At 42.8% G+C, this 14,854-nt stretch overlaps 1 protein-coding gene across 1 annotated transcript in view; it reads right to left on the bottom strand.

Moving 5' to 3' along the window:
- The window catches only part of Gcn2 (eukaryotic translation initiation factor 2 alpha kinase Gcn2), a 137,156-nt gene extending 134,344 nt beyond the window's left edge, over positions 1-2,812 (bottom strand). The window contains exons 1-2 of the mRNA XM_070083192.1: positions 1,819-2,812; positions 35-260 (exon numbers count right to left, since the gene is read on the bottom strand). Coding sequence (XP_069939293.1) covers positions 35-85 — 51 coding nt within the window. The 5' untranslated portion in view covers positions 86-260; positions 1,819-2,812. The remainder of the gene's footprint in view (positions 1-34; positions 261-1,818) is intronic.
- Positions 2,813-14,854: the final 12,042 nt, after the last annotated feature.

Genomic DNA, 14,854 nt, shown 5'->3' on the forward strand with positions numbered 1-14,854 from the left:
GATTAACAAAACAAAACATTTGTGAGAGGGTTACCTTCAAGATAACCACCTCTGCCTCAACAGCATCAAGGTGGGAATCTTCCATTTTGATAACTGACAGCTACCGAGTTGTTTTCTCTAAACTGGCTCCTCTTCCTGTTAGTAATACCATTCCCCATGGGAGGATCTCTTTTCTCATTTTGTGTAGCAAAAGTTTCTCTCTTTCTTTTTATGTATCATGTGTCCGGCATCCCATACTCAATTCAGAATGATACAGTTTTCTGTAGAAAAAATAAAATTCCTTGTATGGTACTGAATCATAACAAATTAGTATTTAAAAACCTCCACATAGATAATGATAATTAACCCGTAAATGGTCCAAGCAGATCTACATTCACATGTGTAGTGCTACAAAAGTAGATCTACATTTTTTTTACATATTTTCAAATATAACAAAAAAAAAGTAGATCAAAGTTTTTTTACACATTTTCAAATGTAAAAAAACAAAAAGAAGACCTACTTTTTTTACATACTTTCAAATGTTGAAAAAACGTATATATACATTTGGACCGTTTACGGGTTAGTGATTAAATATGCCATAAGTATGATCTCAACTATACTGTAATAATAATAATAATCATAAAATAATAATGATATACTGTAATATAATTATATTTTTATTATATTAAAACAACAGACACAGAGTTTGTGAAATTAAGTGAGAAAAATATTAGGGCTATATACAGTGTGGTATTGGATATAAGTAACAAAACCAAAACTAAAAGTTCTTCTTTCAACAAACTGGCCATATCCCACCAAGGCAGGGTGGCTCAAAAAGAAAAATGCAAGTTTCTCTTTTTAAATTTAATACTATATACAGGAGAAGGGGTTACTAGCCCCTTGCTCCCAGCATTTTAGTCGCCTCTTATGACACGCATGGCTTATGGAGGAAGAATTCTGTTCCACTTCCCAATGGAGATAAGCGGAAATAAAACGAACAAGAACTATATATACAGTGGACCCCCGCATAACGATTACCTCCGAATGTGACCAATTATGTAAGTGTATTTATGTAAGTGCATTTGTACGTGTATGTTTGGGGGTCTGAAATGGACTTATCTACTTCACAATATTTCTTATGGGAACAAATTCGGTCAGTACTGGCACCTGAACATACTTCTCGAGTGAAAAAATATCGTTAACCGGGGGTCCACTGTATATATATATAGTACGTACGTACGTGCGCACGCACGCACGCATGCACACACACACACACACACACACACACACACACACACACACACACACACACACACACACACACACACACACACACACACACACACACACACACACACAGTGTCGGCCTGACGACACTGGAGGACAGGAGGGTCAGGGGAGACATGATAACGACATAAAATACTGCGAGGAATAGACAAGGTGGACAAAGACAGGATGTTCCAGAGATGGGACACAGAAACAAGAGGTCACAATTGGAAGTTGAAGACTCAGATGAATCAAAGGGATGTTGGGAAGTATTTCTTCAGTCATAGAGTAGTCAGGCCGTGGAATAGCCTAGAAAGTGACGTAGTGGAGGCGGGAACCATACGTAGTTTTAAGGCGAGGTTTGATAAAGCTCATGGAGCAGGGAGAGAGAGGACCTAGTAGCAATCAGTGAAGAGGTGGGGCCAGGAGCTATGACTTGACCCCTGCAACCACAAATAGGTGAGTACAAATAGGTGAGTACACACACACACACACACACACACACACACACACACACACACACTAGGTGAATACACACACACACACATGCAAATATCGAAACAGGGAGATTACCTGAGGCATGGAAGACAGCAAATGTAGTCCCAATCTTTAAAAAAGGAGACAGACATGAAGCACTAAACTACAGACCAGTGTCACTGACATGTATAGTATGCAAAGTCATGGAGAAGATTATCAGAAGAGTGGTGGAACACCTAGAAAGGAATGATCTCATCAACAGCAGCCAACATGGTTTCAGGGACAGGAAATCCTGTGTCACAAACCTACTGGAGTTCTATGACATGGTGACAGCAGTAAGACAAGAGAGAGAGGGGTGGGTGGATTGCATTTTCTTGGACTGTAAGAAGGCATTTGACACAGTTCCACACAAGAGATTAGTGCAAAAACTGGAGGACCAAGCAGGGATAACAGGGAAGGCACTACAATGGATCAGGGAATACTTGTCAGGAAGACAGCAGCGAGTCATGGTACATGGCGAGGTGTCAGAGCGAGCACCTGTGACCAGCGGGGTCCCACAGGGGTCAGTCCTAGGACCAGTGCTGTTTCTGGTATTTGTGAACATGATGGGAGGAATAGACTCCGAGGTGTCCCTGTTTGCAGACGACGTGAAGTTGATGAGAACAATTCATTCGATCAAAGACCAGGCAGAACTACAAAGGGATCTGGACAGGCTGCAGACCTGGTCCAGCAATTGGCTCCTGGAGTTCAATTCCACCAAGAGCAAAGTCATGAAGATTGGGGAAGGGCAAAGAAGACCGCAGACGGAGTACAGTCTAGGGGGGCCAGAGACTACAAACCTCACTCAAGGAAAAAGATCTTGGGGTGAGTATGACACCAGGAACGTCTCCTGAAGCGCACATCAACTAAATAATGGCTGCAGCATATGGGCACCTAGCAAACCTCAGAACAGCATTCCGACATCTTATTAAGGAATCGTTCAGGACCCTGTACACCGTGTATGTTAGGCCTATATTGGAGTATGCGGCACCAGTTTGGAACCCACACCTAGCCAAGCACGTACAGAAACTAGAGAAAGTGCAAAGGTTTGCAACAAGACTAGTCCCAGAGCTAAGAGGTATGTCCTACAAGGAGAGGTTAAGGGAAATCAACCTGATGACACTGGAGGATAGGAGAGATAGGGGAAACATGATAACGACATACAAAATACTGAGGAATTGACACGGTAGACAAAGACAGGATGTTCCAGAGATTGGACACAGCAACAAGTGGACACAGTTGGAAGTTGAAGACACAGATGAACCACAAGGATGTTAGGAAGTATTTCTTCAGCCACAGACTAGTCAGGAAGTGGAATAGTTTGGGAAGTGATGTAGTGGAGGCAGGATCCATACATAGCTTTAAGCAGAGGTACGATAAAGCTCACGGTACAGGGAGAGTGACCTAATAGCGACCAGTGAAGAGACGGGGCCAGGAGTTTGGACTCGACCCCTGCAACCTCAACTAGGTGAGTACAACACACACATACACATACACATACACACACACACTCACACACACACACACACACACACACACACACACACACACACACACACACACACACACACACACACACACACACACACTAACTAACAGCAGATAACTGCTGCAGCATGCGGGCGCCTGGCAAACCTACAGATAGCGTTCCGATACCTCAGTAAGGATTCGTTGAAGACTCTGTATACCATTTACGTCAGGCCCATACTGGAGTATGCAGCACCAGTTTGGAATCCACACCTAGTCAAGCATGTCAAGAAATTAAAGAAAGTGCAAAGGTTTGTAACAAGACTAGTCCCAGAGCTACGGGGATTGTCCTACGAAGAAAGGTTGAGGGAAATCGGCCTGACGACACTGGAGGACAGGAGGGTCAGGGGAGACATGATAACGACATATAAAATACTGAGCGGAATAGACAAGGTGGACAAAGACGGGATGTTCCAGAGAAGGGACACAGACACAAGAGGTCACAATTGGAAGTTGAAGACTCAGATGAATCAAAGGGATGTTAGGAAGTATTTCTTCAGTCATAGAGTAGTCAGGCCGTGGAATAGCCTAGAAAGTGACTAGTGGAGGCAGGAACCATACATAGTTTTAAGGCGAGGTATGATAGAGCTCATGGGGCAGGGAGAGAGAGGACCTAGTAGCAATCAGCGAAGAGGCGGGGCCAGGAGCTGTGACTCGACCCCTGCAACCACAAATAGGTGAGTACACACACACACACACACACACACACACACACACACACACACACACACACACACACACACACACATTCACACACTTAGAGAGGGAGCAGATATGTTGTGCGTACCACTTACCACAATCTTCAACACATCCCTGGAAACTGGGCAACTACCTGAGGTATGGAAGACGGCAAATGTAGTTCCCATTTTCAAAAAAGGAGACAGAAAAGAGGCACTAAACTATAGACCTGTGTCATTGACGTGTATAGTATGCAAAATTATGGAGAAGATTATCAGGAGGAGAGTGATGGAGCACCTGGAACGGAACAGGAGTATAAATGCCAACCAGCACGGATTCACGGAAGGCAAATCCTGTGTCACAAACCTTATGGAGTTTTATGATAAAATAACAGAAGTAAGACAAGAGAGAGAGGGGTGGGTTGACTGCATCTTCTTGGACTGCAAGAAGGCCTTTGACACAGTTCCTCACAAGAGATTAGTGCAGAAGCTAGAGCATCAGGCGCATATAACAGGAAGGGCACTGCAATGGATCAGAGAATACCTGACAGGGAGGCAACAACGAGTCATGGTACGTAATGATGTATCACAGTGGGCACCTGTGACGAGCGGGGTCCCACAGGGGTCAGTCCTAGGACCAGTGCTATTTTTGGTATATGTGAACGACATGACGGAAGGGTTAGACTCAGAAGTGTCCCTGTTTGCAGATGATGTGAAGTTAATGAGGAGAATTAAATCTGATGAGGACCAGGCAGGACTTCAAAGAGACCTGGACAGACTGGACACCTGGTCCAGCAAATGGCTTCTCGAATTTAATCCTGCCAAATGCAAAGTCATGAAGATAGGGGAAGGGCACAGAAGACCACAGACAGAGTATAGGCTAGGTGGCCAAAGACTGCAAACCTCACTCAAGGAGAAAGATCTTGGGGTGAGTATAACACCGAGCATGTCTCCGGAAGCACACATCAATCAGATAACTGCTGCAGCATATGGGCGCCTGGCAAACCTGAGAACAGCATTCCGATACCTTAGTAAGGAATCATTCAAGACACTGTACACCGTGTATGTCAGGCCCATACTGGAGTATGCAGCACCTGTTTGGAACCCGCACTTGATAAAGCACGTCAAGAAACTAGAGAAAGTACAAAGGTTTGCAACAAGGTTAGTTCCAGAGCTAAGGGGAATGTCCTATGAAGAAAGATTAAGGGAAATCGGCCTGACGACACTGGAGGACAGGAGGGTCAGGGGAGACATGATAACGACATATAAAATACTGCGTGGAATAGACAAGGTGGACAAGGACAGGATGTTCCAGGGAGGGGACACAGAAACAAGAGGCCACAATTGGAAGTTGAAGACACAAATGAGTCAGAGAGATAGTAGGAAGTATTTCTTCAGTCATAGAGTTGTAAGACAGTGGAATAGCCTAGAAAATGACGTAGTGGAGGCAGGAACCATACACAGTTTTAAGACGAGGTTGGATAAAGCTCATGGAGCGGGGAGAGAGGGCCTAGTAGCAACCGGTGAAGAGGCGGGGCCAGGAGCTAGGACTCGACCCCTGCAACCACAAATAGGTGAGCGAATAGGTGAGTACACTCACACACACATTCACACACACATTCACACACACACACACTCACACACACTCTCTTGTTACTTATACCTGATATAATTCTGAGTAATCTGTTAACCTTACTACACATACTAAGGCACTTCAGATTTCTGCCTCATAACTCCCACTATGAATTTATTCCATTAATGCATACTCTTTGATGCCTATTTGTCAGACATACCTCTACTCATGAGAGGAAATTTTCCTTATACCATGTATTGCCACATTTTAAAGTCTTTTGTGTGGAACTCTATCAAAAGCCTTACTAAAATCCAGGTAGACAACAGTAAAACCTATCATGGTCCACTGGTCAGTAAATGTCAGGCACGATCAGCCCCTTGTGAATCATGTTGATACTCATCTATCAAATTACACTCATCTAGGTGGCTTAGAATTATATCTAGTATTAGGAATTCTAATAATTTCCCATTATCGATGCCAGGCTAATTGAGAAGTAATTTGGGAGCTAAAAAGCAGGATTGCAAATCACCTGGATTCCCAAAATCTGCACAATACAAGGCAACATGGGTTCAGTGCAGGTCGCTCCTGCCTCTCACAACTATTGGATCACTATGATATGGTCTTGGATGAACTGGAAGAAAATCATGCAGATGTAATATACACAGACTTTGCAAAAGCATTTGACAAATGTGATCATGGCGTAATAGCCCATAAAATACGTGCTAAAGGAATAACTGGGAAAGTGGGGAGATGGATCTTCAACTTCCTAACAAATCGAACACAAAGAGTAGTGGTCAACAGAGTTAAATCAGAGGCTGCCATAGTGAAGAGCTCTGTTCCACAAGACACAGTACTCGCCCCCATCTTATTCCTCATCCTCATATCAGACATAGACAGAGATATACATCACAGCACTGTATCATCCTTTGCGGATGATACTAGGATCTGCATGAGGCTGTCATCTGCTGAGGACACGGTTAACCTCCAAGAAGATATAAACAAAGTTTTCCAGTGGGCAACGGTAAACAATATGATGTTCAATGAGGACAAATTCCAACTACTCTGTTATGGAAAACTGGAGGAGATAATAACTAGAACAGAGTATACTACAGACTCTGGCCATACAATAGAGCGGAAAAATAATGTAAGGGACCTGGGAGTAGTAATGTCTGAGGATCTCACTTTCAAGGATCACAACAGTGCCACGATCGCACGTGCAAAGAAAATGATAGGATGGATAATGAGAATGTTCAAAACGAGAGATGTCAAGCCAATGATGATCCTTTTCAAATCACTTGTTCTCTCTAGGCTGGAATACTGCTGTACATTAACATCTCCATTCAAAGCAGGTGAAATTGCAGATCTAGAGAGTGTACAGAAATCCTTTACTGCACGTATAAGTTCTGTCAAGCACCTTAACTACTGAGAACGCTTGGAAGCACTTGACTTGTACTCATTGGAACGCAGGAGGGAGAGATATATCATAATCTACACTTGGAAAATCCTGGAAGGAATGGTCCCAAATCTGCACACAGAAATCACTCCCTATGAAAGTAAAAGACTGGGCAGGCGATGCAAAATACCCTCAATTAAAAGTAGGGGCGCCATTGGTACACTAAGGGAAAACACCATAAGTGTCTGGGGCCCAAGACTGTTCAACAGCCTCCCATCAAGCATTAGGGGAATTGCCAATAAACCCCTGGCTGCCTTCAAGAGAGAGCTGGACAGATACCTAAAGTCAGTGACGGATCAGCCGGGCTGTGGCTCGTGCGTTGGACTGCGTGCGGCCAGCAGTAACAGCCTAGTTGATCAAGCCATGATCCATCGGGAGGCCTGGTCATGGACCGGGCCGCGGGGGCGTTGATCCCTGAAATAACCTCCAGGTAACCTCCAGGTAACCCATTTTGTAGATAGGGATCACATTAGCTTTCCACATATTAGGCACAACTCACTCATGACAAAGTTGATCCCATGTATCAGAAACCTTCCCTATGAGGATAGACTAAGGGCCCTGAAACTGCACTCTCTAGAAAGACGTAGAATTAGGGGGGATATGACTGAGGTGTATAAATGGAAGACAGGAATAAATAAAGGGGATGTAACTAGTGTGCTGAAAATATCTAGCCTAGACAGGACTCGCAGCAATGGTTTTAAGTTGGAAAAATTCAGATTCAGGAAGGATATAGGAAAGTACTGGTTTGGTAATAGAGTTGTGGATGAGTGGAACAAACTCCCGAGTACAGTGATAGAGGCCAGAACGTTGTGTAGCTTTAAAAATAGGTTGGATAAATACATGAGTAGATGTGGGTGGGTGTGAGTTAGACCTGATAGCTTGTGCTACCAGGTCGGTTGCCGTGTTCCTCCCTTAAGTCAATGTGACCTGACCTGACTAGGTTGGGTGCATTGGCTTAAGCCGGTAGGAGACTTGGACCTGCCTCGCATGGGCCAGTAGGCCTTCTGCAGTGTTCCTTCGTTCTTATGTTCTTATAACGAAAAGACTAGTTAGGATCTCACTAAACTCCATTTAAAATTCTTTAAGAACCCATGAAAAACTGCCGCATCAGGACCTGGAGACTTTTGCTTAAATTGGTCAACTTGGTAAATAATCATATCTGGTGATTGTGATTTTGCATAATTTGTTTTCCTCAGGTCCACTACAGTAACTACTGGATATTGTTTGTGTCTTCTCCACAGCATTCCCGTGCTCCCTGTTGAAAGTTGGAGGATGAGTCAATAGGCCTACTGCAGTACTCCACTGATTCTATGGCGAAATGTGTACGTTGTATACAATATAACCTACATTAAATTTACCACTTAAGGCATAAGATTTTACCAAACAAGCAAGGCAATACAACCAATATTGCCATATTACTTGAAAAAAAACCTTTGCAGCACGTCAAAAACTAAGACACTTTTTAACTGGCAGTCAAAAGCCTAAGTACCAACACTTCAGTCTCTAGAAACAGCAGTTGACATCGCTATATTTGCTAATATATGACGAAGCCTCACAAGACTGCAGAGATCAAAAGAATTAAAGTGATAAAATAACACCTTGAAATGTAAATAATGTTATTGTTGATGTTAGGGATAGTTAGGGGCCACCAAAGCTTACTGCTCTGGAGTGGAGCCCTACTTCCCAGAAGTCCGGCAAGTATAGTGCCAAAAAATGGGCGGGAACATAAAGGAAAGCTCCTTCTGAAAAAGAAATGAGAACAGCTAGATGCATTTCGGTCGCTGCGCGATACGAGGAAGATATCCCTGTATTTCATAACTCCAGGCCCATGTACTCAAGGACCTCATTGGAAATAAGTCACTTTGTCTGACCTGTTTGTGTTATCCTAGGTAATCTGCACAAATGCTGATATGCAAGACAAGCCACGGGGGGTGGAAATCTTAAGCTCAAGTACTTTCACACTTCTCAGTGCGTCATCAGGACCTGTGCAATGTTTGAAGATACACCACTGAGGGTTTTGAAAGTTATCTGAGCCATCCAGGATGCTGGGAGTGAGTTCAACAACGTTGGCTACAGGGCACCTATACATGCTAAATGTTCCAAGAACCTGGCCCTAGTTACCATACATAAGCAGTGAAAATTTGAAGCTGATCAGATGATGCCTTCGTGAATTATGAGCGAAATAAAAGCGAAAAGTTGAATGTAAATAAATAAAAATAAAAATAAACAGGCAACTACGTGAAGGTCCCTCTTCGGGATAACTAATAAGTTGTTAATTATGTCAGGTGAACCTCCTTGCCTAAACTCCGGCAAAGTCAGACACGAAACCCTACAGGATATTCCACACTTCATTGCTAATGATAAGATATCTGAAATCTTGAGACTGTATTCACTTTTTGTTGCTGGCTAGATGAATGAAATAATCTTAATGATTAAACTGCAACGCAATTATAAGCAATGTTTACTACTGGTAAGTTTATTTAAGTACAATAACGCAAATTTTAGTTAGCTCTATGAAGTAAATGTAATGTATGAAATGACTTAGAATTACTTCATTGATGTAATAATGCCCACTGGAGTCTCATAGGTATACTGTGACCTTTGGATTTTTTTTTTTTTTTTTTTTTTTTTTTTTGCGCTACAGCTCACATGACCTCAATGGATATAAATCACTTTGACTTTTTTTGAGTTATCTTAGGTAATCTATACATATGCTGCTATGTATGATAATTTATGTATCTGTATTTATGTATACCTGTACCTGAATAAACCTACTTACTTTAACAGGATCAGGACGGATGCCAAATAAACTAGCCTCTCAGGCGTCACAACTAACCCTCCTCACACCACCAACCTGAGTCAACAACAACAGGCTATCAGGAATACTGTAATACCCATATAAAGATGAAAGAAATGTATGTGCATATATATTCTGAGAAATACATATAATAATAATAATAATAATAATAATAATAATAATAATAATAATATCTTCATTTTACTACAAGTACATGTACATGGTATACAGACCTAGCTGACATCAATGACATGCTACTATATAGAAAGCCCCTTGTTATGCTCAGCATTTCGGGCAAATTAGGTCAGTGTCCCAGGATGCGACCCACACCAGTCGAAACCATACCCCCGGCCGGGATTGAACCCGCGGTCATAGAGTCTCAAAACTCCAGCCCGTCGCAATCGTGTCATTACGATTTCTTAAGTCACACCAGTCGACTAACACCCAGGTGCCCATTTTACTGATGGAGAACATAGACAGCACGTGTAAAGAAACACGCCCAATGTTTCTACTGTGGCTGGGAATCGAACCCAGGCCCTAGCCGTGTGAAGCGAGAGCGTTAGCCACCAGAGCTCAACCTACAGGGGTCATACAGCGCAGAAGAAATGCGTATACGTATATATAGGCCTACATTTTAAGTTTTCTCGAAATGCTGTGCATACTAGGGGCCTTGGTTATCTTTACTGCTGAAATGTTTCGCCTGTGCAACACGTTCCTTCAGATCCTTAAGCCTGGTCTGGGACCTGGCCGCGAGAACAGTGCTCCCCGACATCTAATTCAGGCATGTAATCGAATACAAAGGTTTTAATAATGGAGACAGTGGAAGGAAATGAGAGGTAATTATAAGGTGATCAGTCTTTTTTGATATGTGATTAGTCCCATGGCCTTGGTAGAAGATAATCAGTCCCTTTTGCTATGTGATTAGTCCCATGACCTTGGAAGAAGGTAATCAGTCCCTTACTTTTGCTATGTGATTAGTCCCATGGCCTTGGTAGAAGGTAATCAGTCCTTTAGCTTGGAATGCAAGTGTTCAGTCCCTTAGCCTAAATATAGACAGCCTGTACTGTCTGCACAGACAGCCTATGCTGTCTGCCAGCTTAGTTCATATTTCGCGGCACTCAGGTGCTGCCCTCTAGGCCAGCCCAAAGTCAGTGGGTGGGACCCACCATTGGAAGTAAGCCATACAAATAGCCTGAGAAAGCAATAGAGTTGTAGAAGATCAGGATATATGCTGCAACACCAAGTAAGTTAGTCCTTTATACGTGCATGCAGGCGAGTTTCTTGCAACGTCAATCATTTGTGAAAATCTGTCCTATAAGCCACTTGTGAGGCTGAGGTACCCACCTCAGAGCTCGGTGTCAACAGAGTTTGCCAGGGTAGGTGACTCACTTGGAGGCAGTCCACACAAATTTTCACAAAAGTGGTCCTTCGAACCGGATGCGGAATAGCTAGGTTAAGCTATCATAGCTAGGCCACAGTTAGGAACCAGTTTAACAGAGTTAGGTTAAGTTAGCACACCTAGGCCCAGCTGACTATACACAGAAGTCGTTATTTGCAGTAATTTACAGGCAGGCCAGGAAGGCTAGAGAAGCTTGTGAATTTAATTATTTACAGTGATTACAAGTAATCCAGAGTAGGAGACTTGTGGGTTAATTACTTACAGTGGATTTGCAAGGTAGCCACAGTTAGGCTAGGCTTGTACAATATTTACAACAGTTATAGTAGCTAGGACAGATTTAACCTAGTTATTATTTACAGGGAGTTCTAAAAGCCAGGTTTAAGTTATAGCACACTAGTTAGGTTAGGATTTACCTTATCCAACCATCCACGCTAGACAGAGTAAACTGGGCAGTTAGGCCAAGCTATTTACATACATTATTCATTTACTGTTTCACAAGTTGAATTGTTGAATATACTTGTGCGAATTAAGTGATTTTTTAATTTGTATACTGCACTTTTTATTGTGTGATTTTCATTGTCTTTGATTCATTTTAATGTGGGATTTGTGAATTGTACCTGAGACTAGGTTAAGTCCTGTAATTATTTGCTGGCATTGTACAGGAAAGTGCTAGGTTAAGCTTTCACATCGATACACATTTTGATTGGGATTTGAGAGCTAACAGTGTACTTTTTAAGTCAGAGTAGAGTCAATATAACAAAGGGAATTGTTAAGCTTGTTGAGAAGCCTTAAGACTCGTTCATTCTTGCCTAATACTGTTCGTGCTGTGGGGTGGGCTAATTGATGTACAAATTAGTACCGTGATCTTAACTAAACCGCAACTATGGCAGGTGAAGATGTAGTACCAGCTGTCCCAGCTCTACGTCAATGAAAGCGGTCTATGGGAGCCTATAAGGGGCTCCTGAGCAAAGCATGTGAGGAGTGTCGTATGGTCAGGCAAGATCAGGACGTAGACTGGGAGGAACTAGAGAGTTGCCTGAAACCTTTGGAGCAAAGACTGGAGGCCTTTGAGAGATCATTTATCCTTTATGAGACAGAGGCCTATACTACAGGTGAGTCTGAATATACAGTCGAAGTAGCACGGACGGACTATGACGAACGAAGGGCAGAGGGTAAAGCAGAGATGAGACTTGCAGGCAGTTAATAAAGACTTTGAAGGCCGGTACAGCAGGGGCAGCAAGTGTTTCAAGGAACATGAACAACAGCACGCCTGTTAATGTGTTGCCCAGATTGCCCCAGTTGAATTTACCAATGATCGACAAAACTTTAACAGAGTACATTGCTTTCTGGGATCAGTTTAAAGCCCAGATAGATGACAGAGACGATTTGTCAGATGCCGTCAAATTACAATATTTACGTTCACAGCTCAAGGGTAAAGCCTTGGACTTGGTCCAGCATTACCAAACCACCAACACCAATTACCAACACGCCAAAGACCAATTAAAGGACATGTTTGGCAACACTGAGGAGATAAAGGTAGCTATACTTTATCGGTTGTTGGATCTAGAGAGGCTTGTCGCCATGACCGTCAGAGCCTAGAGAAGTTCCGAATCGAAGTTATGAGTTTGACGAATAGTCTTAAAGATTTACATGATTGGGGTAACTCGGAATGGTTCATCAGTCAGGTGATTCAGAGGAAACTGGCTAGCACTACAGTGCATGAGTTGCACTTAAAATATCGGAGGAATAGGTTCACGATAAAACAAATTGTTGAGGGGTTGGGAGATCTCGTTTCTCATTTGAGTATAGGTGTGAGAGAAGAGTCACCACCATCGCCACATAAAACCCCAGAAAGTTACTCAAAGATCTCGAGAGATCAGTCTAAAGCTCGTACGACTAACGTTGGAGTGTACTATGGTAAAGAGGTGTCTAAGGTGAGAACCTCTAAGCAGAACCTCAGAGGCACTCATGCCAGAATATGCATGTTCTGCGAAGGCGAACACGCTAGCACGAGTTGCCCGGAGTATACAACACTGAGCAGTAGGCAACAGAGACTAAGGGAGTTGAGACTCTGCTTCAAGTGTTGTGGGGAACACTATGCGAGAGACTGTGGCACCCAGCTCAGTGAGTGTCGAGTCTGTTGCAAAGGTAAGCACCATACTGCACTATGTCCCAATAATTTAAGGGAACTCCAGGCTAGTAGGGATATTCCTCCTGACAAACATTAGTAAACCACCACTTGAATACAACAAAGTCTCATTTAGACTCCATGACGAGGCCTCAGTAAGGAAGTTCACAGCTGACCTAGAGACTGTTGACTGGCCTACAGAATTCTCCAAGGCCAATGGTACTGATGACTGGACAGACATTTTTCTTAACAAATTACTTAGACTATACAACAAACATTGTCCTATAAAAACAAAACAGATCACAAACAAACGGCTTGGTTGCCCATGGCTAACCAGCACCATTCTGAAATCCATTGACAAGAAACACCAATATGAAAAGCAATATAGACAGGGCTTAATACACAAAGATATTCTTAAACACTATTCATCAGCTCTCACCAAAGTAATAAAGAAAGCCAAACAACTATACTACTCCAGTAGATTCACAGACACTAGAGGAGATATAAAAAAGACCTGGAAAACACTCTCAGATTCTAGGGACCCACAAACTGAGAAAAACCAAGAATATTGTCCTAACTAAACCTAATGAAACACCACTACATCCCACTGACACAGCTAACAAGATAAACGACTTCTTCTCAACCATAGGATCTAATCTCGCCAGTAAAATCCCACATACCAATGCCCATGCCGGGGACTACCTAGATGGGAATTTCCCAAATTCCTTCTATCTTGCACCAACTGAGCCCACGGAAGTCACCGAGATTATAAAGTCACTCAAAAATAACTCGGGGGATCTGTCTCATGTCCCACCATTACTGTACAAGCGAGCGGCCCATGTCCTTTCGCATGCTATTTCATTACTTTTTAACAAGTCACTAGACACTAGTACCTTCCCGAAACTACTCAAGATGGCAAGGGTTACACCAATACATAAAGGTGGTGACCCTACAGACTTAAACAACTATAGGCCAATATCTAACTTACCATTGCTATCCAAAATCTTTGAGAAACTCGTGCACAGGAGACTGTACTCATTTATGACGGCTCAAAACATACTCAACCCCTGCCAATTTGGATTCAGGAAAAATAAAAGCACTAATGATGCAATCATAAAAATGCTAGATCTGCTTTACACAGCATTGGAAAATAAGGAATATCCACTAGGAATTTTTATTGACCTAAGAAAAGCTTTTGACACAGTAGACCACGACATCCTACTCCACAAACTTGATCATTACGGTATAAGAGGCCATGCGCTTGCTTATTTCAAATCTTACATTACTAATAGGTATCAGTATGTCACCATTAAAGACACAGCATCAGCAACACGGCCACTTGATACTGGAGTTCCGCAGGGAAGTGTCCTTGGTCCCCTGCTCTTCCTCATATACATCAATGACCTTCCAGATGTATCCCAACACCTGAAACCCATTCTCTTTGCTGACGGCACGACTTATGTCATCTCTCACCCTAATCTTGCCACCCTCAACACCATTGTGAATGAGGAGCTGATCAAAATATCGACTTGGATGACA

This window comes from Cherax quadricarinatus, chromosome 9, assembly GCF_038502225.1.
Source record: "Cherax quadricarinatus isolate ZL_2023a chromosome 9, ASM3850222v1, whole genome shotgun sequence".
Classification (NCBI taxonomy): Eukaryota; Metazoa; Arthropoda; class Malacostraca; order Decapoda; family Parastacidae; genus Cherax; species Cherax quadricarinatus.